This window comes from Sardina pilchardus, chromosome 9, assembly GCF_963854185.1.
Source record: "Sardina pilchardus chromosome 9, fSarPil1.1, whole genome shotgun sequence".
Lineage (NCBI taxonomy): Eukaryota > Metazoa > Chordata > Actinopteri > Clupeiformes > Clupeidae > Sardina > Sardina pilchardus.
Window position 1 is genome coordinate 593,937 of NC_085002.1, and position 27,584 is coordinate 621,520.

Sequence of the window (27,584 nt, forward strand, 5' to 3'; positions counted from 1 at the left end):
ACACTTACAGAGTTATTATATCACACTACCGTAGTCCTACAGAACAGATTTAATAATGAGCAATACTGTACAATAGTTTTGGACAGTCTGTCAACATATCTATTGCTTATGCTTAAATCATTTATAATTACAAAGCCACATGGAAACTTTATTGATCCCAAATCAAGTCTCTTCCTTCTCTGAATGGCAGCCTATACTTCATTTTGTCACCTTTACAACTGGATATTTTTTTTATCTAATGCTAAATATGTGCGTTAAATCTGTTTCAGATTACATTTAAATTACAGGTATGTTTCTGGGGGCCACTCATCAAATGCTTTCAAATCAAGGTTTCGACTACTGGTTTATTCATTAACTCCTGCCGTTTACTGGTTTGCCCGGCCCAACGTCACACGGTGTTCTTCTACCTGTTTTCCATATTTTATGCAACACAAAAGAGACGTGATGTGGCCCTTTCGTGTCCCGCCATGATATTATCACCGCAGCTACAGGTCGTTAGGCCGTAGATGGTGTTTGCTCGAATGAACTACTTCTCACTTGCTTGTGTTACTCCCTTTTGTACGTGTTGTTGTAAGAGTGCTTCGCGTGTTTGATTCGGACTTGACGTTCCAGGCCCGAACATTTTCCTCTTCGCCCCACTCATACTGCAGCAACCGCCATTCTGATTGGCCCATAGTCTCTTCTTTACTTCTTTCAGCCAATCGGACCAGGGGAAGAACTGCTCGTGTGGTACAATGGGGAAGACAACCCGGAGATAGCAGCTGCACTGGAGGAAGAAAGAACAAGCAGTCTAAGCAAGAAAAATTCTCCGAGGGCTAGAAGAGGTAAACTTTGATCTTTTAATGGGCGTCTATAATGTTACCTGACGAGTACATGACCAAAGTGTTTGTATTTTCGAAGTTAAACTGGTGTTTGTGATATTGGCGGAAGAGAGTAAAACGGCAAACTTGGTCTAGCTTGGATAGTTCCAAATTTTCGTTAGCCAGGATGGCTAGCTGCTAACGTCACAGTTCAGACATTTGAGGTGAATTTTCTGCTCGTTGGCAAGCGTGTCAAACTCTCTGCCAGCGGATAAGAGGATGCATCCATCTTAGCTAAGTGAGCTAACATGTATTACATGTGTAATAACGTGTTTAACCGTGTGATTTCACATACGGAGATAGGCGTCTTAAGTTGTGGAGCTAACTCGAGCTAGCTGGATACTTTCGACAGCAGCCAGACCTGTTTCGTGTCTGATGCTAGCGTGCTAGCGCTCTCGGGATCATTCCCGTAGAACCGCGAGCTAACTAGTGACCTTTCCTGTCTCCGCGTGGACAGATCATTATTTTCGCTGGCGTTAAGGTTAAGTAAGTTAACTTTTAATTTGGAAGAATGTGAGAAACGTTCTTCTATCCATGCTGACGATTCTTACTTAATTTTACATGTATCCGTTGAAGTTTGTAGGCTGCGGTGTGTTGGGTCCTCTGGTGTTTGCGGACCAATACTTCATGGTCACTAGTCATCCCAACCCCCTAAGTCTATGAGAATCGCATTTCGTAGTATCTATTTCTTTCACGTGTTTACAAACAGTGTTAATCTTAGTAAACTATCGACCTTGTATTGTGTGATAACATTGTTGCATGACAAAACTAATCGAACAAGTAGCTGTTTATCAGAGTATTCCCGGTTGAAAATTACTGAACTAATTAGCCATTCCACTCATCAGCCAAGTTAGCAAGTCAAGTAGCTTCTGGACCAATCTAGTGCAGCACTATCCACAGGTCAGCCATCGGCATGCCAACTATGCTACAGCGATCTGGCTAGCACAGCTAGCTTGCTAAATATTTGTCGGTTCAGTCTTATGTAAGAAATCTCCTTTGATATTGCCCTGAGCCCATCAGTTACGTGACGCGATGTGCGTTTGTGTTGCATTCGTCTCTCCAGCACTGTAAACCAACGTCAGCTGTTCTAACCTCGCTAACGTTTGAGGAAACCATGGCCGATTTCACTCGGGGATTCCTAAACTACCTTTACTCTTGCCATCCGACCCATTCTCCACTCGCTACACCCACTGGAGAGACCAAACGCCCGGATGCTACTGTGTTATGTGCGTTTTTCGCTGAATTGCCACCAAAGTGGTGAACGTTTATGTTCAACTAAATGCCACTTTCGAAGAGTTCTGCTGAGAGTTGTAGCCTACACGTATGACTAGAATGTCGAAATAAGAGGCAATCTAGTCAGTTTTGTCGGTGCGCCGTGAGGTTGCTCAAGCTAGTCCCACACCCTTTCCTCGGAGAGCTACTCTTCCTCTCCGGGAGGCTCCAGGGCAGTAGAAGGGAGGGGGGCAGTAGAACTGCCATGTAGTTCCCCAGATCTGATCTGGAGGGGCAGATTAGTACGCTTTAGCCACCTCATTTTGTGTAGGCGGTTGGACGTTTGTTTAGTGGACAAATGACCATGTAGTGGATTTTGAAGTGGTGTGTGTGTGTGTGTGTGTGTGTGTTTTGGTGTGTTATGTCAGTTCTGTGACTGAGACTACAGGTTCTAGTGTGTGTGTGTGTTTAGATGTTACGGTAGTTTTGTGACTGAGATTACAGGTTCTAGTGTGTGTGTGTGTGTGTTATGGTAGTTTTGTGACTGAGATTACAGGTTCTAGTGTGTGTGTGTGTGTGTGTGTGTGTTATGGTAGTTTTGTGGCTGAGACTACAGGTTCTTGTGTGTGTGTTTTGCGGTGTGTTATGGTAGTTTTGTGGCCGAGACTACAGGTTCTTTGTGTGTGTGTGTGTGTGTGTGTGTGTGTGTGTGTGTGTGTGTGTGTGTGTGTTATGACAGTTCTGTGACTGAGGCTACAGGTTCTAGTGTGTGTGTGTGTTTAGATGTTACAGTAGTTGTGTGACTGAGATTACAGGTTCTAGTGTGTGTGTGTGTGTTATGGTAGTTTTGTGGCTGAGACTACAGGTTTGTTTGTGTGTGTGTGTGTGTTATGGTAGTTTTGTGACTGAGATTACATGTTCTAGTGTGTGTGTGTGTGTGTTATGGTAGTTTTGTGGCTGAGACTACAGGTTTGTTTTTGTGTGTGTGTTTCGGTGTATTATGGCAGTTTTGTGGCCGAGACTACAGGTTCTTGTGTGTGTGTTTTGCGGTGTGTTATGGTAGTTTTGTGGCTGAGACTACAGGTTCTTTGTGTGTGTGTGTGTTATGACAGTTCTGTGACTGAGGCTACAGGTTCTAGTGTGTGTGTGTGTGTGTGTGTGTGTGTGTGTGTGTGTGTTTTGTGGCGTGTTTGTGTTATGGCAGTTCTGAGGCTACGTGTGTGTGTGTGTGTGTGTGTGTGTGTGTGTATGTGTTATAGCAGTTCTGAGGCTACAGGTTCTCGTTTGTTCAGGGCATATGAGTGTGTAAGCAGTGTGTGTGTGTGTGTGTTATAGCAGTTCTGAGGCTACAGGTTCTCGTTTGTTCAGGGCATATGAGTGTGTAAGCAGTGTGTGTGTGTGTGTGTTATAGCAGTTCTGAGGCTACAGGTTCTCGTTTGTTCAGGGCATATGAGTGTGTAAGCAGTGTGTGTGTGTGTGTGTTATAGCAGTTCTGAGGCTACAGGTTCTCGTTTGTTCAGGGCATATGAGTGTGTAAGCAGTGTGTGTGTGTGTGTGTTATAGCAGTTCTGAGGCTACAGGTTCTCGTTTGTTCAGGGCATATGAGTGTGTAAGCAGTGTGTCTCAGACATCACAGCAAACAGCACCATGTTGATCTGTTGCCGTGTGTGTGTGTGCACACCCCCTCCTGAGCCCTGTCTTTGGGAACCTGTTTGCATGCGCCTGTGTGTGTGTCTGCGTCTGTCGTAGTTGGTTGTGTTCTACCCTTGTGTGTGTGTGTGTGTGTGTGTGTGTGTGTGGCTGCTGCTGCTGTCTGGTGTCCTTAAGGACACAGTCGGGTGTTTCCCGCAGTGTTTTGGGATTGCTGTGAAGAGTGTGAGGACAGTGGCCGCATACTGTGTGGGTGCGCGCACGTGTGATCATGGAGGACAGTTGGGGGTGTTTCCCGGGTGCTTTGAGGCTGCAGAGAGGAGTGTCCTCACTGTGGCCTCACACAGAGGGTGTCTGTGAACATGCGGGTCAGATGATGCGACGCTGTGTGTGGAGAGGGCATGAATCAGGCTTTGTAGAGGATGCTCCCAGAAGACCTTGTCCAGTCCGCTAGCTGAGGTAGCAGCTAACTTGAGTCCCGTCACGTCAGGAGCCGCTCCTGTGAGATGCATTCTGGTAACTCTTCAAAACTCGTCAAAAACGGCTGAAAGGGAGAATAAAACCTCCAATACATTTGCTTTGAGTTGACCAGGCTAGTTAGCTACTTGGTGACTAGACCAGGCTAGTTAGTTTGTTAGTTAGTTAGTGGGCCAGGCTAGTGAGTGGACTAGGCTAGTTAGCTAGTTATTGAGTGGACCAGGCTGGTTAGTGAGTGGACCAGGCTAGTGAGTGGACTAGGCTAGTTAGCTAGTTATTGAGTGGACCAGGCTGGTTAGTGAGTGGACCAGGATAGTTAGCTAGTTAGTGAATGGACCAGGCTAGTTAATGAGTGGAACAGGCTAGTGAGTGGACCAGGCTAATTAGCTAGATAGTGAGTGGACCAGGCTAGTTAGTTAGTTAGTGAATAGACCAGGCTAGTTAGCTAGTTAGTGAGTGGACCAGGCTAGTTAGCTAGTGAATGAGGGACCAGGGTAGTTAGTGAGTGGACCAGGCTAGTTAGCTAGTGAATGAGGGACCAGGGTAGTTAGTGAGTGGACCAGGCTAGTTAGTGAATGGACCAGGCTAAATAGTGAGTGGACCAGGCTAATTAGCTAGATAGTGAGTGGACCAGGCTAGTTAGTTAGTTAGTGAATAGACCAGGCTAGTTAGCTAGTTAGTGAGTGGACCAGGCTAGTTAGCTAGTGAATGAGGGACCAGGGTAGTTAGTGAGTGGACCAGGCTAGTTAGCTAGTGAATGAGGGACCAGGGTAGTTAGTGAGTGGACCAGGCTAGTTAGTGAATGGACCAGGCTAGTTAGTGAGTGGATCAGGCTAGTGAGTGGACCAGGCTAATTAGCTAGATAGTGAGTGGAGCAGGCTAGTTAGCTAGTGATTGAATGGACCAGGCGAGGCTACTTAGCTAGTGAGTGAGTGGGCAGGCTAGTTAGCTAGTGATTGAATGGACCAGGCTAGTTAGCTAGTGAGTGAGGGACCAGGGTAGTTAGTGAGTGGACCAGGCTAGTTAGCTAGTGAATGAGGGAACAGGGTAGTTAGTGAGTGGACCAGGCTAGTTAGCTAGCTAGTTAGTGAGTGGTCAGGCTAGTGAGTGAGTGGACCAGTACTTAGTTGTCGGTTCAATTCCCAGCTTCCACCGTTGTGCCCTTGAGCAAGGCACTTAATCTCAAGTTGCTCTGGGGACAATGTAGCCCCTTTTAATATTGTTGACATATGTCAGTCACTTTGGACAGAAGGTGTGTGCTAAATGTGATGTAATATGGGGTATAATAATTATTATATTGCGCCAGATGAGGTCAACTAGGTGTTGTAGTCCAGGGCCAGCCGTGGCAGCCGTGGTGTACTGGTTAGGGCTTCGGGCTTGTAACCGGAGGGTTGCCGGTTCGATCCCCGACCAGTCCACCACGGCTGAAGTGCCCTTGAGCAAGGCACCTAACCCCTCACTGCTCCCCGAGCGCCGCTGGTTGGGCAGGCAGCTCACTGCTCTGGGTTGGTGTGTGATTCACCTCACTGTGTGTGTTCACTAATTCGGTTAAATTGGGTTAAATGCAGAGAAACGAATTTCCCTCTCACGGGATCAAAAAAGCATATATTCTTTTCTATTCTATTCTAGTCATGCCTCCACCGTTTAAGGTGACTAGGCTGCAGTATTATTTGAACATTTGTGGGCGTCGCCGGTGATATTTACCAATGGGAATGGCCGAAGGGCCCGTCTCTTACCGTCAGGAAGTCTCACGTCAGTGTTCCAGATCACGGCCCAGGACCATGTACCGTAATTTCCCGACTATTAGCCGCGGCTTATACATTGATTTTGCAAAATTTCGTCCGCTATGAGGTTAATACAGGGGGGCAGTTAATATGGTGTTAATATGGTTTTGTTTCTTTTAACTTACATAAAACACTGTCCTGCGGCTTATACACAATGCGGCTTATATGCGGGAAATTACTGTATATGCAGGCCTGCTGCCAGTGCGCCCAGGTGACATGTTGGGCTAATTCAGGTTCTGTGGCAGAATGATGAGTGGGGGTCTGTGAGCCTGTGAGTCCAGTACAGGCTATTAGGGAGTGTGTGTGTGTGTGTGTGTGTGTGAGAGAGAGTCCAGTACAGGCTATTCGGGAGCCTGTGTGTGGGATTATTTGTGCTGAACGTGTGTGTTTGTGAAGGGAGTGTGTGGAAGAGACGGATTATTTGTGCTGAACGGCTTGAACTGTGGCAGAAGAGGCGCCTGGGGAGCTTCTGTGCCACTCGGACGGGCCTTGTGTGTGTGTGTGTGTGTGTGTGTGTGTGTGTGTCTTTCTGAAGAGGCGTCTGGGGAACTGTTGGACACTCAGACTGGCTTGGTGTGTGTGCGTGTGTGTGTGTGTGTGTGTCTGTGTCCGTCTGCAGAGGCATCTGGGGTGCTGGCTTGCCGCTCACTTGGGCCTGGTGTGTGTGATGTGCTCTGCAGGGGCAGGGCTTCCGTTTCTGGCGTGTGTGTGTGTGTGTGTGTGTGTGTGTGTGTGTTGGAGTCTCCCTTCATGCACGGTTTGGATTAGTTTCAGTAGTGTGTTTTCAGTGGTTCAGTCTCATGGAGGTGGGTGTGTGTGATGGCACTTCCTTCTCTCTTGTGTGTGTGTGTGTGTGTGTGTGTGTGTGTTTCGTCATGTGTATCGTTACACAGCTGCCTGAAGCATCGGTTGCACACTGTGACCCATTTTAATGTTCCTCCATCTCCTCTCTCCTCCATGGTGTGTGTGTGTGTGTGTGTGTGTGTGTGTGTGTGTGTGTGTGTGTGTGTGTGTGTGTGTGTGTGTGTGTGTGTGTGTGTGTGTGTGTGTGTGTGTGTGTGTGTGTGTGTGTGTGTGTGTGTGTGTGTGTGTGTGTGTGTGTGTGTGTGTGTGTGGTAAACTCCACTATGGCTAGGTCTTCTCGCGGTTTCACTCCTGTGTGTGTGTGTGTGTGTGTATGCTTGCGTGTGTGCTTGCGTGCGTGAGTGCACATGTGTGCTTGAGTGCATATGTGAGGAACTCTACTGTGGCCAGGTTTGCTCACTACAGGGGCTAAAAGATTTGTAGCACCAGCCTGTAGCATTGTTGTAAAACCTCTAAAATATCTAAAAACAATTTAGATTTATAATTTATATAAATCTAAATTTATACAAATGTGTGTATATATATATATATATATATATATATTTTTTTTTTTTTGTTTTAGATATATAATTTATAAATACTGTAACTGGGTTGGGATGTAGGAATACTGTAATTGGGTTGGGATGTAGGAATACTGTAACTGGGTTGGGATGTAGGAATACTGTAACTGGGTTGGGATGTAGGAATACTGTAACTGGGTTGGGATGTAGGAATACTGTAACTGGGTTGGGATGTAGGAATACTGTAACTGGGTTGGGATGTAGGAATACTGTAACTGGGTTGGTGAAAGGTCCTGTAGTGGCTACTGAGAAAAGCGAAAGCTACCATCATGATGCGCTATTTGGTTATTGTGTTGCTGCGAAAACAAAAGAATACTTCCGGTCACTTCCATGCAGTTTCCACTCAGCCCTGCTGTCAACCATGTTGTCCTGTGGACAATGTCCTGTTCAGGTGTCCTGCTGTCGGCCATGTTGTCCTGCAGTGTGTGAACTCTGACCCTTGACCTGTGTGTCCTGCAGTGTGTGAACTCTGACCCTTGACCTGTGTGTCCTGTAGTGTGTGTGAACTCTGACCCTTGACCTGTGTGTCCTGTAGTGTGTGAACTCTGACCCTTGACCTGTGTGTCCTGCAATGTGTGAACTCTGACCCTTGACCTGTGTGTCCTGCAGTGTGTGAACTCTGACCTTTGACCTGTGTGTCCTGCAGCCAGGAAGAAGCTGTTGGAGCGGCAGGCTGCCGGGACACGGCCGGCCCTCAAGCCCACGGCGACACACACCCACACCGGCAGACATGCGTGAGTTGGAACAAGGTGTGTGTCTGTGTGTGTCTGTGTGTGTGTGTGTGTGTGTCTGTGCGTGCGTGCGTGTGTGCGTGCGTGCGTGCAGTGTCTTGTGGTTGGCTGAATGTTTTTGCATGTTAACGTCATCTGGATTGACTGTAGCATAACTGTTGGAATTCAAACAGTGGAGAGACCATTTAGCCCTCTGTGTGTGTGTGTGTGTGTGTGTGTGTGCAGGTGTGTGCGTGCGTGTCCCTCTGTCCATATGCATCTGTGTCAGTCGTCCCAATTAAGTCATTTTCTCCAGATAGCATGAATGCACAACATGAAATTTGTAAGTTCTGACATCTTGGGATTCACCTAAATTAAATAATTTACCTTTTTTACTAAATTCTTAAAATCTGATTGTGAAATGTTAAATAGGTGTAGTTGTCATGGTGCTGCTAAAAGGCTGACTTTATTTTGACTTCCTTGAGGAGCACTAAGCTGTTGCTGTGCGTGTGTGTGTGTGTGTGTGTTTCAGGGCTCAATGAGGAGGAGAGTCCCTCCTTGTCTTCGGGGATGGTGAAGGAGACTCCTCTGGGCGCCATGGCGACCGTACACCCATCCCAGCATCCCCCCGCCGGAGTAGACGACTCCGAGCACCCCCCCTCCGAAACCCCGCCCCCCTCAGAGGAGCACCCGCCGCAGCAGGAGGAGAGAGCGAAAGAGGAGGAGCCAGAGGAGGAAGAGGAGGAGCCAGAGGAGGAGCCAGAGGAGGAGGAAGAGGAGCAGCCGGCCGCCCCCCTGCAGAGCCCAGAGCGGCCTGTAGAGGGCAGCACCTCTCCTGACCCGCAGGGCCCCTGCACAGCTGGCAGGGAAACCCCAGAGAGCCCCGCGGGGGTCCCGTCTGAGGGCGTGGCTTCTGCCCGGAGCGCGGAGCAGGAGCTGGCGCCCGACGCGGAGGCCGAGCCGGAGGGTGACCTTGAGGACCTTGACCTTCAGGGCGGCGACCTCCAGGGCGAGTCCCACCCGTGCCAGCACTGCGAGCGCCGGTTCTCCACCAAGCAGGGCCTGGAGCGCCACACACACATCCACAGCATGTCCTCCTCCGGCCACACGGAGGCGCTGTTGTCCTTCTGCTGCCGCTACTGCGGCAAGAGCTTCGGGTCGCAGGTGGGCCGCCGCCGCCACGAGCGTCGCCACGAGAACACCGGCCGCAAACGCCCCGGCTCGCTCGCCGGCACGGCAACGCTGCTCGGCAACAGCAGCGGCTCCTCCTCCCACGGCGGCAACCACCTCGTCGCCATGACGACCACGCAGAACGGCGCACACGACGGCCACCGGAGGGAGCCGCTGCTGTCCACGGCGGGCGGCGGAGTCGGCGAATCGGAGCGTCCGGTTGTGGTGGAGGAGAACGGCGAGGCCAAGGAGCTGCACGCGTGCAAGTACTGCAGCAAGGCGTTCGGCACGCACACCAACATGCGCCGCCACCAGCGCAGGATCCACGAGCGCCACCTGCTGGCCAAAGGGGTGCGGCGGAAAGGCCTGCTGCTGCCCGACGCCACGCACGCCACGCAGCCCGGGGTTGCTAAGCAACAGCAGCAGGAGGGGGGGTCGCTAAGCAACAGCAGCCCCCCGCCCGTCTACGTGGCCAGCATGGACTCGGAGGACGAGGCGGAGAGGGACGACGGCATGGCGGACATCTCCAGCAACATCTCCGAGAACCTCAGCCTCTACATCGACGGCAAGATCGTCTCCACGGTGACGGGGGGCGGCGGCGGCTGCGAGGTCATCGAGGTCAACGCGGGCTCCAGCGCGGCCGCCGCGCTCTTCGGCCTGGACGCCGTCATCATCAGCCCCGAGCAGATCAGCCAGGCGCTCAGCAAGCAGGCCGCACGCACACACACACACACACACGCACACGCGCACGCGCACATGCACACACACACGGTGGGCAAGCGCAGGACCTCTACGCCGCCGATGCTGCCGTGTGTGAAGGTGGAGTCGGACAGCGCCGCCTCTTCCTCCTCTTCCTCCTCCTCGTCTTCCTCGCTGCTGGTGGCCGGCGCGGCGTTCCCGCCGGCGTTCCCAGACTCGCTGGCGTTCCAGAAGGAGCGGAGTGTGTATCTGTCTCCGAAGCTCAAGCAGCTGCTGCAGACGCAGACTCAGGACGGCCTGAAGGCCCCGGACTCCCCACACACACACACACACACGCACACACACACACACCGCTCGGCCCCGCCCCTCTCCGTCAGTCCCCTGTCGGCCGCTTCCGGAAGGTTCAAGCGCCGGACGAGCTCTCCCCCCACGTCGCCGCAGCAACACACACTCTCCTCCGCTGCTCCCTCCTCCCCCGCTAACGAGCCCACGGGCACCTCGCACACACACACACACACACACACACACACCGCCGAGTCCGTGCCGTCCTTCGTCCTCAAGGTGCCCAAGCTGGAGGGCCAGAGCCGCTCGGCCGCCTGGGGTGTGTGTGTGCGAGAGGACGCGGACGGCACACACACACACGCACACACACACGCGCAGAGAGACTGGCCGTCGGGCCGCGGCGGAGGCAGCTCCTGCAACCAGCAGCCCCTGGACCTGTCCAGCACCGTGTGTCGCCGTAGCAACAGCGCGGGAGGCGTGGCTAAACCCGCGGCGGGGGGGTCGGGAGCGGGAGGGGAGGCCGTGCTGGACCTGAGCGTGAGCCGCAAGAGCTCCGCTACTGTCGCCGCGGAGACGGACGCCCGTGGCAACAACCCGGCGTCGTCGTCACACACACACACACACGGCGCTCCGGCGGGCCGCAAGAAGAAGCCGAACGGCAGCATGCTGCAGCAGGTGCTGATGAGCGAGTACGCCACCCTGCCACCGGGGGGAGCCGACGAGCTGCACGACAACGACAACGACAACGACGTCACTTCCTCCCCGCTCAGCACCGTCCCAGATGCCGACGCTGATGTCACTTCCTCCCCTGCCAGCCCCGGCTCTGCCTCCGAGCGTCTCCCTGGCGACCACTCCTCGCCGCCATCGTTGACCCCGGTGACCCTTAACCCCTCGACCCCCGGCTCCCCCCGCCTGGCGTCCCCCACCCCCCCACCCCCCCTCCTGCCCTCTGCCCCCTCCCCACCCCCCCACCCCTCCTCCTGCTCCTCCTCCTCCTACCCCGTGCTCTCCCCGCAGCCCTGCGAGCTCACGCCAGACCCGCACACACACCCTGCGGACACACACACACACACACACACACACTCCTCCGGTGTGGACACACACGCCAGATCCGACTCGCCGCCGCGCCACGATCCGGTGCCCCCTGCTTTTGACGACGACGACGACGACGATGCGGAACCCAGCGATGCGGAACCCAGCGATGCGGAACCCAGCGATGCGGAACCCAGCGATGCGGCGCCGCACGACTCCGGGCTGTCCTCCAGCTCCCTGGGCCACTCGGACTCGCCGTCCCCGCGCAGCCACAGCGGTTCCGTAGAGGAACCCGCGCCGCAGAACCCAGAGCCAGAACCTCGCTCCCCCTGCAAGCCGCTCCCCGCGGGCAGCCCGGCCAGAGCTGCCCCCAAACACACACACACACACACGCGCGCCGTCACACACCTGGCGCTGAAGGAGGAGCCTGACGGTGACGACGCCCCCGGGGAGGTTGCCGTGGCGATGAGGGAGGAGGAGGCGGACGGCGACGTCGACGGCGACGCGTTCGCTAAGAGCTTCGTGTGCAACGTGTGTGAGCAGCCGTTCCGCTCCATGGCCGAGCTGAGTCGCCACATCGTGGCGCACGCGCCCGATTGGCCGCTGAAGTGCGAGTTCTGCGTGCAGCTGTTCGGCGCGGCGGAGGCCCTGCGTGAGCACCGGTCCGCGCTGCACGGCGTGGGACGCATCTACGTGTGTTCCGTCTGCCGCAAGGAGTTCGCCTTCTCCTGCAACCTGCTGCAGCACCAGCGCGACCTGCACCCCGACACACACTGCACACACACCGTGCTGCAGAGTGGCAAGCTGCGCCCGCACAACTACACCGACCCCGCGCACGCCGCCGCCGTCGCCCTCGACCCCGTCATCATCGCCACGGAGACCACCCCGGAGCCCCTCCCCCCAGACACCGCCAAGCGCCACGCCGAGCCCAAGAAGGAGGAGGAGGAGGAGGAGGAGGCGCATCAGCAGCTGACGGAGGAGGGAGAGGAGGAAGAGGAGGAGGAGGAGGGGGAGGAGGAGGGGGTGCGCGAGGACTCTACGGAGGAGCTGTACACCACCATCAAGATCATGGCGTCGGAGGCGGGAAAGCCGCGGGGGCCGGACGTGCGGCTGGGCCTCAACCAGCACTACCCGAGCTTCAAGCCGCCGCCCTTCCCCTACCACAGCCGCTCGCCGGCCGGCTCCGCCTCCGCCGCCGCCTCCTCCGTCGCCTCGGCGACCAACTTCACCACCCACAACATCCCGCAGACCTTCAGCACGGCCATCCGCTGCACCAAGTGCGGCCAGAGCTTCTCCAACATGCCGGAGCTGCACCAGCACATCCTGTTGTGCGCCAGCGCCAGCGACAAGCGCCGCTACACGCCCAAGAAGAACCCCATCCCCCTGCGCCAGACCGTGCGCCCGCTCCCTAGCAACAACAACAACAACAACGGCCTCGCCCTTAACGCCACCGCCGCCGCCGCCGCCACGGCAACCGCCGCGTTCCGCAGGATGGGGCAGCCCAAGCGGCTGAGCTTCGGCCCAGATCCGGCGCCCGGAGCCTCCCGCATGAGCGCGCTCAGTAGGAAGAGGCAGCAGCTGCTGCAGAAGGCCATCTCCCAGAAGCACCGCGCCGCCTCTTCCTCCTCCTCCTCCTCCTCCTCCTCCTCCTCCTCCTCGGCCAATAAGAGAGCGGCCGCGCAGCCAATAAAGGAGGAGGAGGAGGAGCAGGCGGGGTTGGCGTTGAGCGCAGCGGAGGTGCACGTGTGTCCGCACTGTAGTCGAGAGTTCACGTACCCCGCCAGCCTGTCCAAGCACATCTCCGTCAGCTGCCCCATGAGGCCGGCGCCCAAGCGGGGCAGGAAGTCGTCATCAGCATCAGCGGCGGCGACGTCGTCATCATCATCAGCGGCCGGCGCGGAGCCCCTCGGCCCGCCGGACAAGAGCATGAGCCTGCGGCGGCGGCCGCTGGACGAGGCCAGGCAGGAGGCGGAGCCGAGGCCTCTGGGAAAGACGCGCGCACGCAGCTCCGAGCTCGCCGAGACCGACGCCAACCTGCCGCCCCGGGGGAAGGCGGGCACCACCGCCACCGCCGCCACCGCCGCCACCACGCGTGGCAAGCGCCCGGCCACCCAGCCCCTCGCTGCTGCTGTTGCCCCCGGTAACAAGAAGGGCAGGAAGAGCCTCCAGGCCACACCCCCCAACCAAGGCCCCGCCCCCCCAGTGCCAGCTGTGGACGCCGCGGAGCGGCCGGCTGCCAAGGGGCCGAAGGCGGGCAAGGAGGGCAAGGAGGGCAAGAGGGAGGAGCGGGCGCTGCGCCCCCGAGAGAGGGTGGGGGGGCCCGTCACACGCAGCCTGCAGGCCACGGCCCCCCCAGGAGACGCCAAGACGGACGAGCCCCCCAGCCAATCAGACACCAGGGAACCCCAGGTGAGGTCTCCATGACAACAGTGACACCATCAGGGCAGTAGAGTTTACTACAGACACCATCAGGGCAGTGGAGTTTACTAGAGACACCATCAGGGCAGTGGAGTTTACTAGAGACACCATCAGGGCAGTAGAGTTTACTAGAGACACCATCAGGGCAGTAGAGTTTACTAGTGACACCATCAGGGCAGTAGAGTTGACACCATCAGGGCAGTAGAGTTTACTAGTGACACCATCAGGGCAGTAGAGTTGACACCATCAGGGCAGTAGAGTTTACTACAGACACCATCAGGGCAGTAGAGTTTACTAGAGACACCATCAGGGCAGTAGAGTTTACTAGAGACACCATCAGGGCAGAAGAGTTTACTAGAGACACCATCAGGACAGTAGAGTTTACTAGAGACACCATCAGGACAGTAGAGTTTACTAGAGACACCATCAGGGCAGTAGAGTTGACACCATCAGGGCAGTAGAGTTTACTAGTGACACCATCAGGGCAGTAGAGTTGACACCATCAGGGCAGTAGAGTTTACTAGTGACACCATCAGGGCAGTAGAGTTTACTAGTGACACCATCAGGGCAGTAGAGTTGACACCATCAGGGCAGTAGAGTTTACTAGAGACACCATCAGGGCAGTAGAGTTGACACCATCAGGGCAGTAGAGTTTACTAGAGACCATCAGGGCAGTAGAGTTGACACCATCAGGGCAGTAGAGTTTACTAGAGACACCTTCAGGGCAGTGGAGTTGACACCATCAGGGCAGTAGAGTTTACTACAGACACCATCAGGGCAGTAGAGTTTACTAGTGACACCATCAGGGCAGTAGAGTTGACACCATCAGGGCAGTAGAGTTTGCTACAGACACCCTCAGGGCAGTAGAGTTTACTACAGACACCATCAGGGCAGTAGAGTTTACTAGAGACACCATCAGGGCAGTAGAGTTTACTAGAGACACCGTCAGAACACCATCAGGGCAGTAGCGTTGACACCATCAGGGCAGTAGAGTTTACACCATCAGGGCAGTAGAGTTTACTAGTGACACCATCAGGGCAGTAGAGTTTACTACAGACACCATCAGGGCAGTAGAGTTTACTAGAGACACCATCAGGGCAGTAGAGTTTACTACAGACACCATCAGGGCAGTAGAGTTGACACCATCAGGGCAGTAGAGTTTACTACAGACACCATCAGAGCCACACGATAGTCTGTTAGGACCAACGGCACATGGTTTCACCAACAGTCAGGCTACTCTATGCTCTCACTGATCCTAGAACAGGCCTGCTCTATGCTCTCACACATTCTAGAACATAGGCCTGCTCTATGCTCTCACACATTCTAGAACACAGGCCTGCTCTATGCTCTCACACATTCTAGAACATAGGCCTGCTCTATGCTCTTACACATTCTAGAACATAGGCCTGCTCCATTCTCTCACACATTCTAGAACACAGGCCTGCTCTATGCTCTCACACATTCTAGAACATAGGCCTGCTCAATGTTTAGAACCTAAGCTACGAAATGCATACACACTAAGACGAGCTTAATTAGGCTGCAATATTTGCAACAAATATATCCTACTCTCAGATAGCAATGGCCTATGTAGTATTTCAGCACCTCCATCCCACATAACCATCACACACACTCACATCCTCACACACACCCATCTACACACACTCACACACTCACACACACCCATCTACACACATCATCAGAATAACTGCTGTGCTCTTCAGACACTCATTCTGTTCTCCCTGCTGCAGGAGGCTGCCGCCAAGCTCTCCAGGTAGACCTTCCGGATCCTTCCGAGGGAAGCCGTGCCTGCGGGCGGTGGAGGTCACCCGAGGTGACCTTTGACCCAGCCTGCGTCCAGTCGCCTGTGCGGCGGTGCGGGTGGTTGCCATGGTGCTGGAGTGGACCTCTGGAACACCTTCCCACAGTCCGCACTCCCCCTGCACTTCCAGAACTGAGCCTGCGACAGACACGTCGCTATAGCAACACAGACGAGGACTGTAGATACCTAATAATGAATCTATACTGAAATTGAATAATGACTTGATTGGTAATGATGGGGCACTGTTATCATGGATGGCTATCCTATTGCAAATGGCAATCATTTATCTGGAGTTACTGCAAGTAGCCTTGCCCCCTCTGTCCTGCCCCCCCCCCCCCCACCCCCCCGTGGTCAGCCTTGTCCTGACCCCCCCCCCCCCCCCCCCCGTGGTCAGTCTCTCGGACAGACGGGGGTCAGCAGAACTTCCCAGGGAGCAGTGGCCTCCGGCCCAGACCCGGTTCTGGTCCCCTATCGGTCCTGGTCCTGGTGTGTTGTGGGTGTGCTGCTCTCCTGTCTCTTCTGCATGAGTTGCGTATCCTGAGCCCGTTTCCCCCCCCTGTTCACACACCACACCTGTCCTGTCCTGTCCTGTCCTGTCCTGTCCTGCCCTGTCCTCTCCCGCGCAGGTGTGTGTGGGACACCTGTACCTGTATTTAATTTAACGGAATGCTCTATAGAGAATGAAATGCTCATGCTCTCCTGTAACGAGAGCTCTCTTTTTTAAACATGTAAACGTGTGACCCAGATGAAGCAACCTGTTTGAGACAGCTGGACTGAGAGAGTGTGTGTGTGTGTGTGTGTGTGTGTGTGTGTCTCTCCCTCTCTGACTCTAAGCCATGACGTGTGTGTGTGACGTTCGCTCCAGGGCCTTCTCTCCCCTCCCCACTCCACAGGAGACGGAACTCTCTCACTGTTCCGTCGGGACAAAAAGGAACTTTGGAATTCCAGAACTTCCAGCTGGTGTGAATGTGGATGTAAATATGCCCCATGTTGTCCAAAAGCACTTTAATCACTAACAGCTGATCTGTTTCACAAGCCAAGGGGTATTTCAATTTCTTCGTCTTAATTTGGAGTTAATTTCTTCTGTTCTAGTCTAGTGGTTCTCTGTAGTACACTATTCTCCTCCTATCAGAGCTGTGTGTGTGTCTGCTTCTGGTTCCGTGTCAGATGACCGGTGGCTCAGGGTCAAACACTTCAGCAGTCCAGGGTTCTAGTCCAGGGTTCTAGTCCAGGGTTCTAGTCCAACGTTCTAGCAGCCCAGGGTTCTAGGGTTCCATGTGCTGTAGTCTAGGGCTTGAGTCCATTGCTCTGGATCATCCACTTCCTCATTCCAGGGTTCTAGTCCACTGTAGCTGGCTCCACGCTCGGCACCTGTAAAGTGCGGCACCTCCTCTGTGTAGGACGTCTCAGGCAGGTGCAGCGTCTGGGCCTCAGAACCTCTCGCCTGGACCGGGTGTGGACCGGGTGTGGACCGGGTGTGGACTCAGGAGGGCCAGTGTGCCGTATCAAGGGCTTCCAGATCACCACCAGCAGGACTGGCACACTAACACACACACACACACACACAACCTCCCTCATTAGCGCCCCCATGTGGTGCCCTGTAGGTTAACACACACACACACACACACACAACCTCCCTCATTAGGGACCCCATGAGATGTCCTGTAGGTTAACACACACACACACACGACCTCCCTCATTAGGGACCCCATGAGATGTCCTGTATGTTACAAAGGGCTGTTGAACGCACTGCCCCTGCAGTGTGTGTGTGTGTGTGTGTGTGTGTGTGTGTAGGGTGGAGATGCAGAGGAAAAAAGGTGTTTACTGAACTGCCAGCCAAACTATGCAGACCCGGGCCCATTAAGTGGCTGCAGCTGATTGGTCCATAGCCGAAGCCTATTTAGTGACTGGCCAATCAAATTGGATCTGTTTATTGTCCAATTAGAGCAAATCTGTACAACAACACTGGCCAATGGGAGCAGCAATGTGAAGTGACTAGCCCTTGACCGACCAATCATAGTACGTGTGTGAGTCAATCAGCCAATGAGAGTAGGGGCCTGTCAGTCAATCAACCAATATCCATGGTTGTGTGTCAGTCGATCGGCCAATGAGAGTAGGTGTGTGAGGTAATTGACCAATGAGAACAGCTGTGGCTGTGAGGTCACTGTGAGAAAAGCCTGTTGTCTTAAGGGGGGAGTGGCCTGGGGAGTGGGCGTGGCTCATGGTTTCCACTCCGCCGTAGTGTGTGTGAGGGGTGTGTGTGTGAGGGGTGTAGAGCGTTCTGATGACCGTGCTCAGCGACTGCGGTCGAGTCTGAGCCCATCGAGCTGCCTGACAGGAAGACGGTGTTCTGTTGCCATGACGATGACGGACGCCTCGGGGCAGATCAGCTGTCCGGTGCTCCGCCTCCTGAGAGCGGCGCGAGCCGACAGCCGGGACGTGTGTGTGTGTGTGAGACGCTTCAAAAGCGAAACTCGCACGGAGACGCTTCAAAGGGAGAGAGCGATCTGCCCGTCTCCGGGTGCGGAGTGAGAGTGTGTCCTCGTGCCGGTCGTGTGTGTGTGTGTGTGTGTGTGTGTGTGTGTGTGGGAGTTGGTGTATGCTGTATGTGTGTTGGGAAGAACAAAAGAGGAAAGTCCCTGTTTACCCTTAATGTCATGTATGAGGAGAAAAAATATTAAACACGTTTTTCAACAACTTGTGTGTGCTGTGGTTTTTCATACACTGAGTTACATTTACACACATGACTGTCACATCACTCTCCCTCTTTCTCTCTCTCCTGGTCTCTCTCCCTGTCTTTCTCTCTCCCTCTTTCTCTCTCCTGGTCTCTATCCCTCTGTCTCTCTCTCTCTCCTGGTCTCTCTCCCTCTTTCTCTCTCTCCCTCTGTCTCTCTCTCTCTCCAGAGCAGAACAACAAAACAAAACAAACAGGAGAGATGGTGTAACAGACAGACAGTGTGGGGGCAGTGTTGTGTTGAAGGGTAGATGTGGTGGGGGGATTATTTTAGGTAATGCCTTCTCTCTGGTTATGGAGTGAGGGGGGCAGTGTTGTGTTAAAGGAGTCCTAGAATTCAAAACCACATTCACCTTGTTCCTGTTGAATTTAGGTTGCGAGCAGTGTCCAAAGGACAACACCAAAGACTTTACCGCGTCCCCCGCCTGCTTTCGTATGCAAATTGGGAAATAGAAACAGCCGTGTTGAAATGCTCCAATCTGAGCAGAGCTCAGATAACACGTAATAGGCGCCCATCCCCCTTTAGATACACCCCCTCTCATTTGCATAGAGAGCCGAAGTCACGCCCTTCTACTTCCGGTCTATGGGACCTATTTTACGATTTTTTATGCATGGGAGTCAATGGAGAGATAACAATTATTTTTTGGTCCCGTTCGAGTTGGACCGTGCATTTCACATATGGGAATTTAAAAGATAATTTTTCACATTAATAAAGTTCTGTTTTTCATTAGACTTTAAAAGTTATCTAAGTTTTGTGCGAATCCGTTCAGTGGACTACATTTCTCGTCTCAAACGATGCACGTCACCAACTGAGCCACCAACTAGCAAACGAGAGGCTGGCTAGTTAGCTAGCTATTATGCTAGTTAACGGTTACATCTTGCTGCCAGCTAAGTCACTTAACAGTAGTGTTTGTACAGTCTATGAATGAAATACAACTTATCTGATGTGTTTAATCCTCTGACTCATGATATTTTCATCGGCAAGGGGGAAGCTCAAATAAGACCTGTTGCTGGCGCCCGTGGCTGTGAATTGGTCTAACATCACTAACGCGACTGATGTGTTTGTAGTCGTTGGAAACACGATCTTTCACAATGTTGGGACTTAGGCTCTCTATACCTTCGATTAATAATTCGTGTTAAACTGCTCTTACGATGCTAATATCTAGATATGTGGTCTATGGCAGAGACGTTGTAATGCTAGCGTTATTACAGCTAACTTTGGAGAGTTACTATACTAAGAAATGTACTGATAAAACTTACCAATCTAACACATTCATTCTGTTGGGGAATCTGCTGCACTTCATCTTCGTCAGAACCTTCTTCTGACTGGGTTTATACATTTACGGCTGTATTCCTTATTTAAATCCATTGTTGATAGCTTTATCAAAGACTTTGGCTTTATTTACCAGCAGTAAACGTAGTTTCACTTTGCTCTAGCTTCAGACCGGTGGATTGAGCCAATCAACTTTCAGGACATATCGGCCAATAGACCAATCAGCGCGCATCTCATTTGAATATTCATGAACTTGCTGAGTGGGCGGGAAAAACAAACTGTTTCATTGCAAGGCTTATTTATGACCTTGTATTAGGCGATCTAGCAGTGCTCCTGGGGCGTTTTCAGCCCCACAAATTTACATGTGACATTATTTAGGCTCAAAGATCAATTTGTAATGGTCAAAAAATGCGTTCTATGACTCCTTTAAAGGGTGGATGTGGTGGGGGGATTATCTTAGGTAATGCCTTCTCTCTGGTTATGGAGTGAGGGGGGCAGTGTTGTGTTAAAGGGTGGATGTGGTGGGGGGATTATCTTAAGTGATGCCTTCTCTCTGGTTATGGAGTGAGGACACATAACTGACTGCCAGTATGCATGTGCTGGTGTCCTCACCCAAAACTACGGCAAGTTTTTTCTGTTCCTCTAGTTTGGTAAAATTGGGAATTATGTTATTAAAAATGTTGAAGTATTTGTCTCTTTGGGACTGATATTTGTCACGGTGTAGCAGAAAGTGCACCTCTGACTCTACCTCCCCTGTCATACAGTGGCCACATGTCCTTTGCTCTTTGGGCAGCCATGATTTCTTGTGTCTGCCTATCTCTATGGCTAGACTGTGGTCACTCAGCCTGTACTTGGTGAGGATCTGTCTCTGCTTCGTATCTCTGACAGTGTGGAGGTACTCTGCCAATTGATAGTCTTTTCGTTTGCCAATATAACATTCTAGTTTGTGTTGCAATTTTGTTTCTGTCTTCCAATGTTCCAAATAAGAATTCTTGTTGTTTTTGACAATTTGGTTGATTCTGATTGGTGGTTGGGAAGCAGTGCTGGTCTGGACAGTGTGTAGGTTATGGGTGTGTGGGTTATTTAAATCCGAGACCAACTGACATAGGGGACTGGATTTAGGGCTGAGCTCTTGGGATTTAAGTGCTTTAAAATGTAGAGAATTTTGATGGCTTAATTTAATTAATCCAGAATTTTAGGATTTTAGGATTATCGTTTTTGGATATTAATCAATAGTGGAAATCGGCCTCTGTCTCTCTCTCTCTCCTGGTCTCTCTCTCTGTCTCTCTCTCTCCTGGTCTCTCTCCTGGTCTCTCTCTGTCTCTCTCTCTCCTGGTCTCTCTTCCTATACGTCTCCCTCTCATTCAAATCCAAAGGGGCTTTATTAGCATGACTGTGTGTTTGGGTACAGTGTTGCCAAAGCTAGTGTTACAGATAACACAGTAGAATCACAAAAGCACAGAACACACAGCCCTCTCTCTCTCCCTATATGCCTCCCTCTCTCTCTCTCCCTATATGCCTCTCTCTCTCATTCTGTTTCCCTCTCTCTCATTCTGTTCCCCCTTTCTCTCTCTCTCTCTCTCTCTCTCTCTCCGGGTCTCTCTCTTTCCCTCTCATTGTGTCTCCCCCTTTCTCTTCTCTTTCTCTTGCTCTGTACTCTGTCCGTCTTTCTTTCCTCCTCTCCTCTCCTTTCCCTCTCTCCCTCTCCCCTCCTCTCCCTCTCTTCTCCTCTCCTTTCCCTCTCTCCCTCTCCTCTCCTCTCCCTCTTCTCTCCTTTCCCTCTCTCCCTCTCTTCTTCTCTCCTTCTCTTCCCTCTTCTCTCCGTCCCCCCCATCTCTCTCACTCGCTCCTCTACCTTCCTCTCTGTTGGAGCTTGTGTGTGTGTGTGTGTGTGTGTGTGTGTGTGTGTGTGTGTGTTGGATCAGAGGATGCTGAACCAGATGTGATGGGGAACTGAGAGCAGAAGCAAATGTGGCTTGCACACGTGTACGTGTGTGTGTGTGTGTGTGTGTGTGTGTGCGTGTGTGTGTAAGCCACGTGTGTACGTGTATGTTTGAGTGTCTGATTATAGACCTACCTGTGTGGGTGCGTACATGGGTGAGTGTGTGCATGAATGTGTGAGTGTAGTGTGTGTGTGTGTGTGTGTGTGTATGTGTGTTTCTGATTGCAGGTGTGTGTGTGTCTGCTGTCTGCATGCATATGTAGGTGTACCTGCACCTGTGTGTGTGTGTGTGTGTGTGTGTGTGTGTGTGTGTGTGTCTGGCTGCTGTCTGCATGCATATGTAGGTGTACCTGCACCTGTGTGTGTGTGTGTGTGTGTGTGTGTGTGTGTGTGTGCTGTTGGGATGCTGGAGAGGCTGCAGGTCTTTTCATCCTGTTGATTCCACCCCCTCTCCTCTAATTCCTCTCTCTCTCTCTCCTGTTATTCCTCTCTCCTCCTCTCCTCTAATTCCTCTCTCTCTCTCTCTCTTGTTATTCCTCTCTCCTCCTCTCCTCTAATTCCTCTCTCTCTCTCTCCTGTTATTCCTCTCTCCTCCTCTAATTCCCTCTCTCTCTCTCTCTTGTTATTCCTCTCTCTTCTCTAATTCCTCTCTCTCTCCTCTGTTATTCCTCTATATCTCCCTCTTCCCTGTAATTCCTCGCTTTCTCTCCCCCTCTCCCTCCCTCCTTCCATCTCTCCCTCTCCTCTGCAATTCCTCTGTCTCTCTCTCCCTCCCTCTCTCTCCATCTATCTCTGCGCTGCAGAATGCTCCTGCACACGTGTTCGTCTTTTCTCTGATCTGCTAAAAATACCTTTTCACTGTGAACGCCCTGACAGACGAGGCTGTGTCTGGTCTAAAGGCTTTACAGCAGAGGCTGAGGCAACAGCACACACACACACACACACACACACACACACACACACACACACACACACACACACACACACACACACACACACACACACACACACACACACACACAACCAGCAGCACACCAGCAGCTGAACCTCTACCCCAAAGCCATCCACTTATAAAGAACTACTAATCCCTAACTATAGACTAAACTACTAATCCCTAACTATAGACTAAACTACTAATCCCTAACTATAGACTAAACTACTAATCCCTAACTATAGACTAAACTACTAATCCCTAACTATAGACTAAACTACTAATCCCTAACTATAGACTAAACTACTAATCCCTAACTATAGACTAAACTACTAATCCCTAACTAAACTACTAATCCCTAACTAAACTACTAATCCCTAACTATAGACTAAACTACTTATCCCTAACTATAGACTAAACTACTAATCCCTAACTATAGACTAAACTACTAATCCCAAACTAAACTACTAATCCCTAAAGACTAAACTAATAATCCCTAACTATAGACTAAAGTACTAATTCCTAACTAAACTAGACTAATACTAATCCCTAACTATAGACTAAAGTACTAATCCCTAACTAAACTACTAATCCCTAACTATAGACTAAACTAATAATCCCTAACTATAGACTAAACTACTAATCCCTAACTAAACTAATAATCCCTAACTATAGACTAAAGTACTAATTCCTAACTAAACTAGACTAATACTAATCCCTAACTATAGACTAATCTACTCATCCCTAGAGACTAAAGTACTAATCCCTAAATAAACTAAATTTCTCTCACCATCTTCTCCACAGGTACTCATCCCTAACTAACTTTGACAACTTATCTCCTCCTCTCCCTTCATAGTTTGTGTGTGTGTGTGTGTGTGTGTGCGGCTGCTTCTGGCTTGTCTATTTCCACACCCGCACACCTTTAAGTGCTGTTGACACGCGTCAACACACACACTTCACAGCTTTTATTTGTCCTCCTTTTTGGGGACACACACCCACACACACACATCTCCCGCTCTGGCGCTGCTGTGTGTTTTGCTCTCTGCTTGGCTGTGGAGATAAAGGCTGTCAGAGATTGATCCAACTAGGCTACAGCATCCTTGAATCAGCGCTGCTGCTGCCAACACGCTTAATATTTGAACACACACAGCCTGCGCACAAGTTTGTTTGACACTTTGGGAGAAGTCTTCAGCGCCGGCATCGTCCCCCTCATCTCTGGCCCGTCTCTTTGCTGTAAACGCAGAATTCCTTACGCGTCATCTTCTATTAGTGTTCCTTTCTTTTCGTGTCATATCCTATGAGTTCCTCATGTCAGAAGTCATATTCTATAAGAGCGAGTTCCCCTGTAGGTGTGTGTGTGTGTGTGTGTGTGTGTAGTGTGTTGACCGTATAAGAGCTGTGGAGAGTCATATGTGCAGTGAATGTCCCAGAATTCCCCATTGTTCCAGCTGCAGTCTGACTGCTAATGCATGGAGGCTCGCTGTGAAGTTTAGCATTAGACGATCATGAATAATCATGTGATGCTTTGGGCCTTTGGCACTCACTCCGTAGGCTGCCTGGAGTGGCATTAGGCAGTGTCATGAATACTGTTGTGATGTTTTGCCATTAGATGTGTAGGCTACGTTGTTGGTGTTAGCTGTGAAGGATAGCATTAGCCATGTCATAGGTAATTGTGTGATGTGGTTTCTGTGGATGCTAGTGTTGGCATGTTAGCTGTGAAGGTTAGCATTAGCCATGTCATAGATAATTGTGTGATGTGGTTTCTGTGGAGGCTAGTGTTGGCGTGTTAGCTGTGAAGGATAGCATTAGCCATGTCATAGATAATTGTGTGATGATGTGGTTTCTGTGGAGGCTACAGTAGTGTTGGCGTGTTAGCTGTGAAGGTTAGCATTAGCCTTGTCATAGATAATTGTGTGATGATGTGGTTTCTGTGGAGGCTAGTGTTGGTGCTAGCTGTGAAGGGTAGCGTGTCATCAGTGCTAACTGGGCCTGCGACTGCCATCTGTGATCAGTTCAGCGCTAGCTACACAGCTGCTCTAGGAGCAGCTCAACTGCACTGAGCTTCAGCTGCAAAGGGGAGGAGTGTAACTAAATTATGGGATGTTTGGCCATTTGCTGTCTAGGCATACCATTGGGTTTGGGATGTGACTACTTGTGTCTTCCACTAATGCCATGCTTGGGCATCAGCTGTAGAGTTCTACAGTGTGTAGAGTTCTAGATTGGTGCTGTTTTGTGTAGAGTTCTAGATTGGTGCTGTTTTGTGTAGAGTTCTAGAGTGGTGCTGTTTTGTGCAGAGTTCTAGAGTGGTGCTGTTCTGTGCTGTTTTGTGTAGAGTTCTAGAGTGGTGTTGTTTTGTGTAGAGTTCTAGAGTGGTGCTGTTTTGTGTAGAGTTCTAGAGTGGTGCTGTTTTGTGCAGAGTTCTAGAGTGGTGTTGTTTCTCCCCTCTACAGCAGAGCCATATAAAGAGAGAGTTGCGACAACCCGGATACAGAAAATTCGGTTTGTGACGTGGTTCGTGTAACTTTAAGTAGTTCAAATAGTTCCCGGAAGCGATTTTGACTGTTCGTTAGAATCATAAAATAACCGTCTTTTACTGTCTGTTAACGAGTGTTCGATCCCAACTTCCGGGAACTATGAGAAAATATGGAACATTAGCGTCAATGGAGTTGTCGCAACTCTCTCTTTATATGGCTCTGCTCTACAGGTGTAATAATGTCTGGTAGTTGTAGAGTGCAGAACTGGGTTGCTGATTGAGACAAATAGAGCATTCTGACTTAAGCAGCAACGTGAGGACCAACCTGTGTGTGAGTGATCCGTTAGCACATTGAAACAGCAACGTGAGGACCAACCTGTGTGTGAGTGATCCGTTAGCACATTGAAACAGCAACGTGAGGACCAACCTGTGTGTGAGGGATCCGTTAGCACATTGAAACAACAAGGTGAGGGACCTTCACGGTCTACTGGAATAGACTATAGAATTATCCAATCACACTGACTGAGGTCTACGCTGTAAAGGGTAGTGTGTGTGTCTGTCATGTTTGATTGTTAGCTGTAGCCTGCTGGCTCTGAGCTGTAAGCAGTAGTTCTACAGCGTAGCACACATCTGTCATCAGTCGTTAAAGGAATATTTTGGTATTCTACACTTTAAAGCATATATTTTTTTGGGGCTTTTGTGCCTTTAATGTTGACAGGACAGTAGAGAGAGACAGGAAGTGAATGGGTGAGAGAGTCGGGGTGGGATCCGGAAAGGACCTCGGGGCGGGAATCGAACCCGGGTCGCCGGCGTGCGGTGCAGGTGCCCCAGCCAGTTGCGCCACGGCTGGGGCCCGCACTTTAAGCCCGTTTTCTGTATTGCCTAGCATGAAAACGAGTGTTTGACACCGAAAACGATCTTCTATAGCAAGTTTAGCAGCGAAATACAGCTTCTGTCATCTTTTATCAGGTTTTTTCGAAATCCCAGAAGTACTTTTTCAGATACCTCACAACCATGTGTGCTTAATATAACACAACAGAATTTGAATTTCACTGCGAAACTTGCTATAGTAGATCGTTGAAGACCAGTAACCACTCGGTGAGCTGCACATTTTTAAAAACGGACGTTTAGGGGTATTTTAAGGACAGAATAGTCCATGCACAAAGCGAGCAATGTTAAAGCCATACAGAGCTCCATTCTAAAGCTGCCAAATTCCACAAACAGGCTCAATTGTCGAGATTTCGGTGTCAAACACTCCTTTTCATGCTAGGCAATACAGAAAACGGGCTTAAAGTGTAAAATAGCGAACTATTCCTTTAAAGTGTAAAATAGCGAACTATTCCTTTAAGATGCTCAGCTGTGTAGTGTTAGCTGGGATAGAGCATGTCTGCCTGCGGTGAGTGGCAGTGCCATCTCCAGCTGTAAGGGTGGCGCGGTGAGTGGCAGTGCCAGCTGTAGAGGGTGGCGCGGTGAGTGGCAGTGCCATCTCCAGCTGTAGAGGGTGGTGTGGTGAGTGGCAGTGCCATCTCCAGCTGTAGAGGGCGATGCGGTGAGTGGCAGTGCCATCTCCAGCTGTAGAGGGTGGCGCGGTGAGTGGCAGTGCCATCTCCAGCTGTAGAGGTGTAACGGGTGGTGCGGTGAGTGGCAGTGCCAGCTGTAAAAGGTGGCGCGGTGAGTGGCAGTGCCATCTCCAGCACTGGCAGCCTCCATCAGGGTGGAGTTGAACTGGAGCGTCTGTTTTCTGTCACCAGTCTGTCATCCGTCAGGAACAGCCTGAGCACCTCCTGTCTGTGCCATTCACCTCCCTGTCCATCTCACACACACACACACACACACACACACACACAGCCTGAGCACCTCCTGTCTGTGCCATTCTCCTCCCTGTCCATCTCACACACACACACACACACACACACACACACACACACAGCCTGAGCACCTCCTGTCTGTGCCATTCTCCTCCCTGTCCATCACACACACACACACACACACACACACACACACACACACACAACCCCAGCCTCCACTGAGAGAGACAGGAAACTCCTCAACATGCCTCGACGCGCTCTCTAGGATACTTCACATCTCTACTCTCATCTCTACTCCTTAAGGAAGAGTACTCAACACTGCTAGTGCAGTGCCTACGTCACCTATTAGACCTATTAAGGACATCACAGTAGGGTGCAGCCTATTAAGGACACTCAACAGTAGGCTGCAGCCTATTAAGGACACTTACTAGGCAGCAGGCTACACGAGGACAGTTAAGGGCCGGGTTTCCCAGATTCGTTAAGAAGCTCTTAAAGAGTCACTTCACCCCATAACTCCACCCACTTCACATTTCTGAAAAAGGCTTTCAAAATGGGCGAGACGTTCTGAAATTTGGAAGGGAGTGCAGCACTGCTGCAACCAATCAACCATGGTGATTTCATGTCAATCTGGGAATGAGTGCTGCAGACATGGCTTATCACAGGTAGGCTAATCAGGGCAGCAGGTGTTGGGGCGTTTCATTCCTAATTTGTAACGACCCGGTGACGTAGTGTTGGACGAGAAGTACAGGACTTCGTCAGCATTCCAATTGCATTTTGGACCAACATGCCATGGCATGTTTCAACCTGTAGAATGCGCGGAGAGCAATATCTCCAATACAAAATCAGACGAAATGTTACTTTTGTCAAGAAACACGATTTTTGTCAA

At 51.3% G+C, this 27,584-nt stretch overlaps 2 protein-coding genes across 4 annotated transcripts in view; one reads left to right on the plus strand and one right to left on the minus strand.

The window, feature by feature from the left end:
- The first annotated feature begins 657 nt into the window (after positions 1-657).
- prdm2b (PR domain containing 2, with ZNF domain b) lies at positions 658-18,235 on the plus strand. 3 transcript variants are annotated; one of them, XM_062545185.1, is made up of 4 exons: positions 658-824; positions 8,054-8,156; positions 8,650-13,709; positions 15,467-18,235. In XM_062545185.1, the coding sequence occupies exons 2-4, from the start codon at positions 8,138-8,140 to the stop codon at positions 15,491-15,493; spliced, it is 5,106 nt and encodes a 1,701-aa protein (XP_062401169.1). In that variant the 5' UTR covers positions 658-824; positions 8,054-8,137; the 3' UTR covers positions 15,494-18,235. The 3 variants fall into 3 exon arrangements, with proteins under 3 accessions (XP_062401169.1, XP_062401171.1, XP_062401170.1); XM_062545187.1 differs by having other exon boundaries at positions 772-824; positions 8,054-8,141; XM_062545186.1 differs by having other exon boundaries at positions 812-824; positions 8,017-8,156.
- The window catches only part of dvl1b (dishevelled segment polarity protein 1b), a 76,772-nt gene continuing 64,728 nt past the window's right edge, over positions 15,541-27,584 (minus strand). The window contains 2 exon segments of the mRNA XM_062544882.1: positions 15,541-15,692; positions 16,909-17,019. Of these exon segments, the coding sequence (XP_062400866.1) occupies positions 15,541-15,692; positions 16,909-17,019 (263 nt within the window).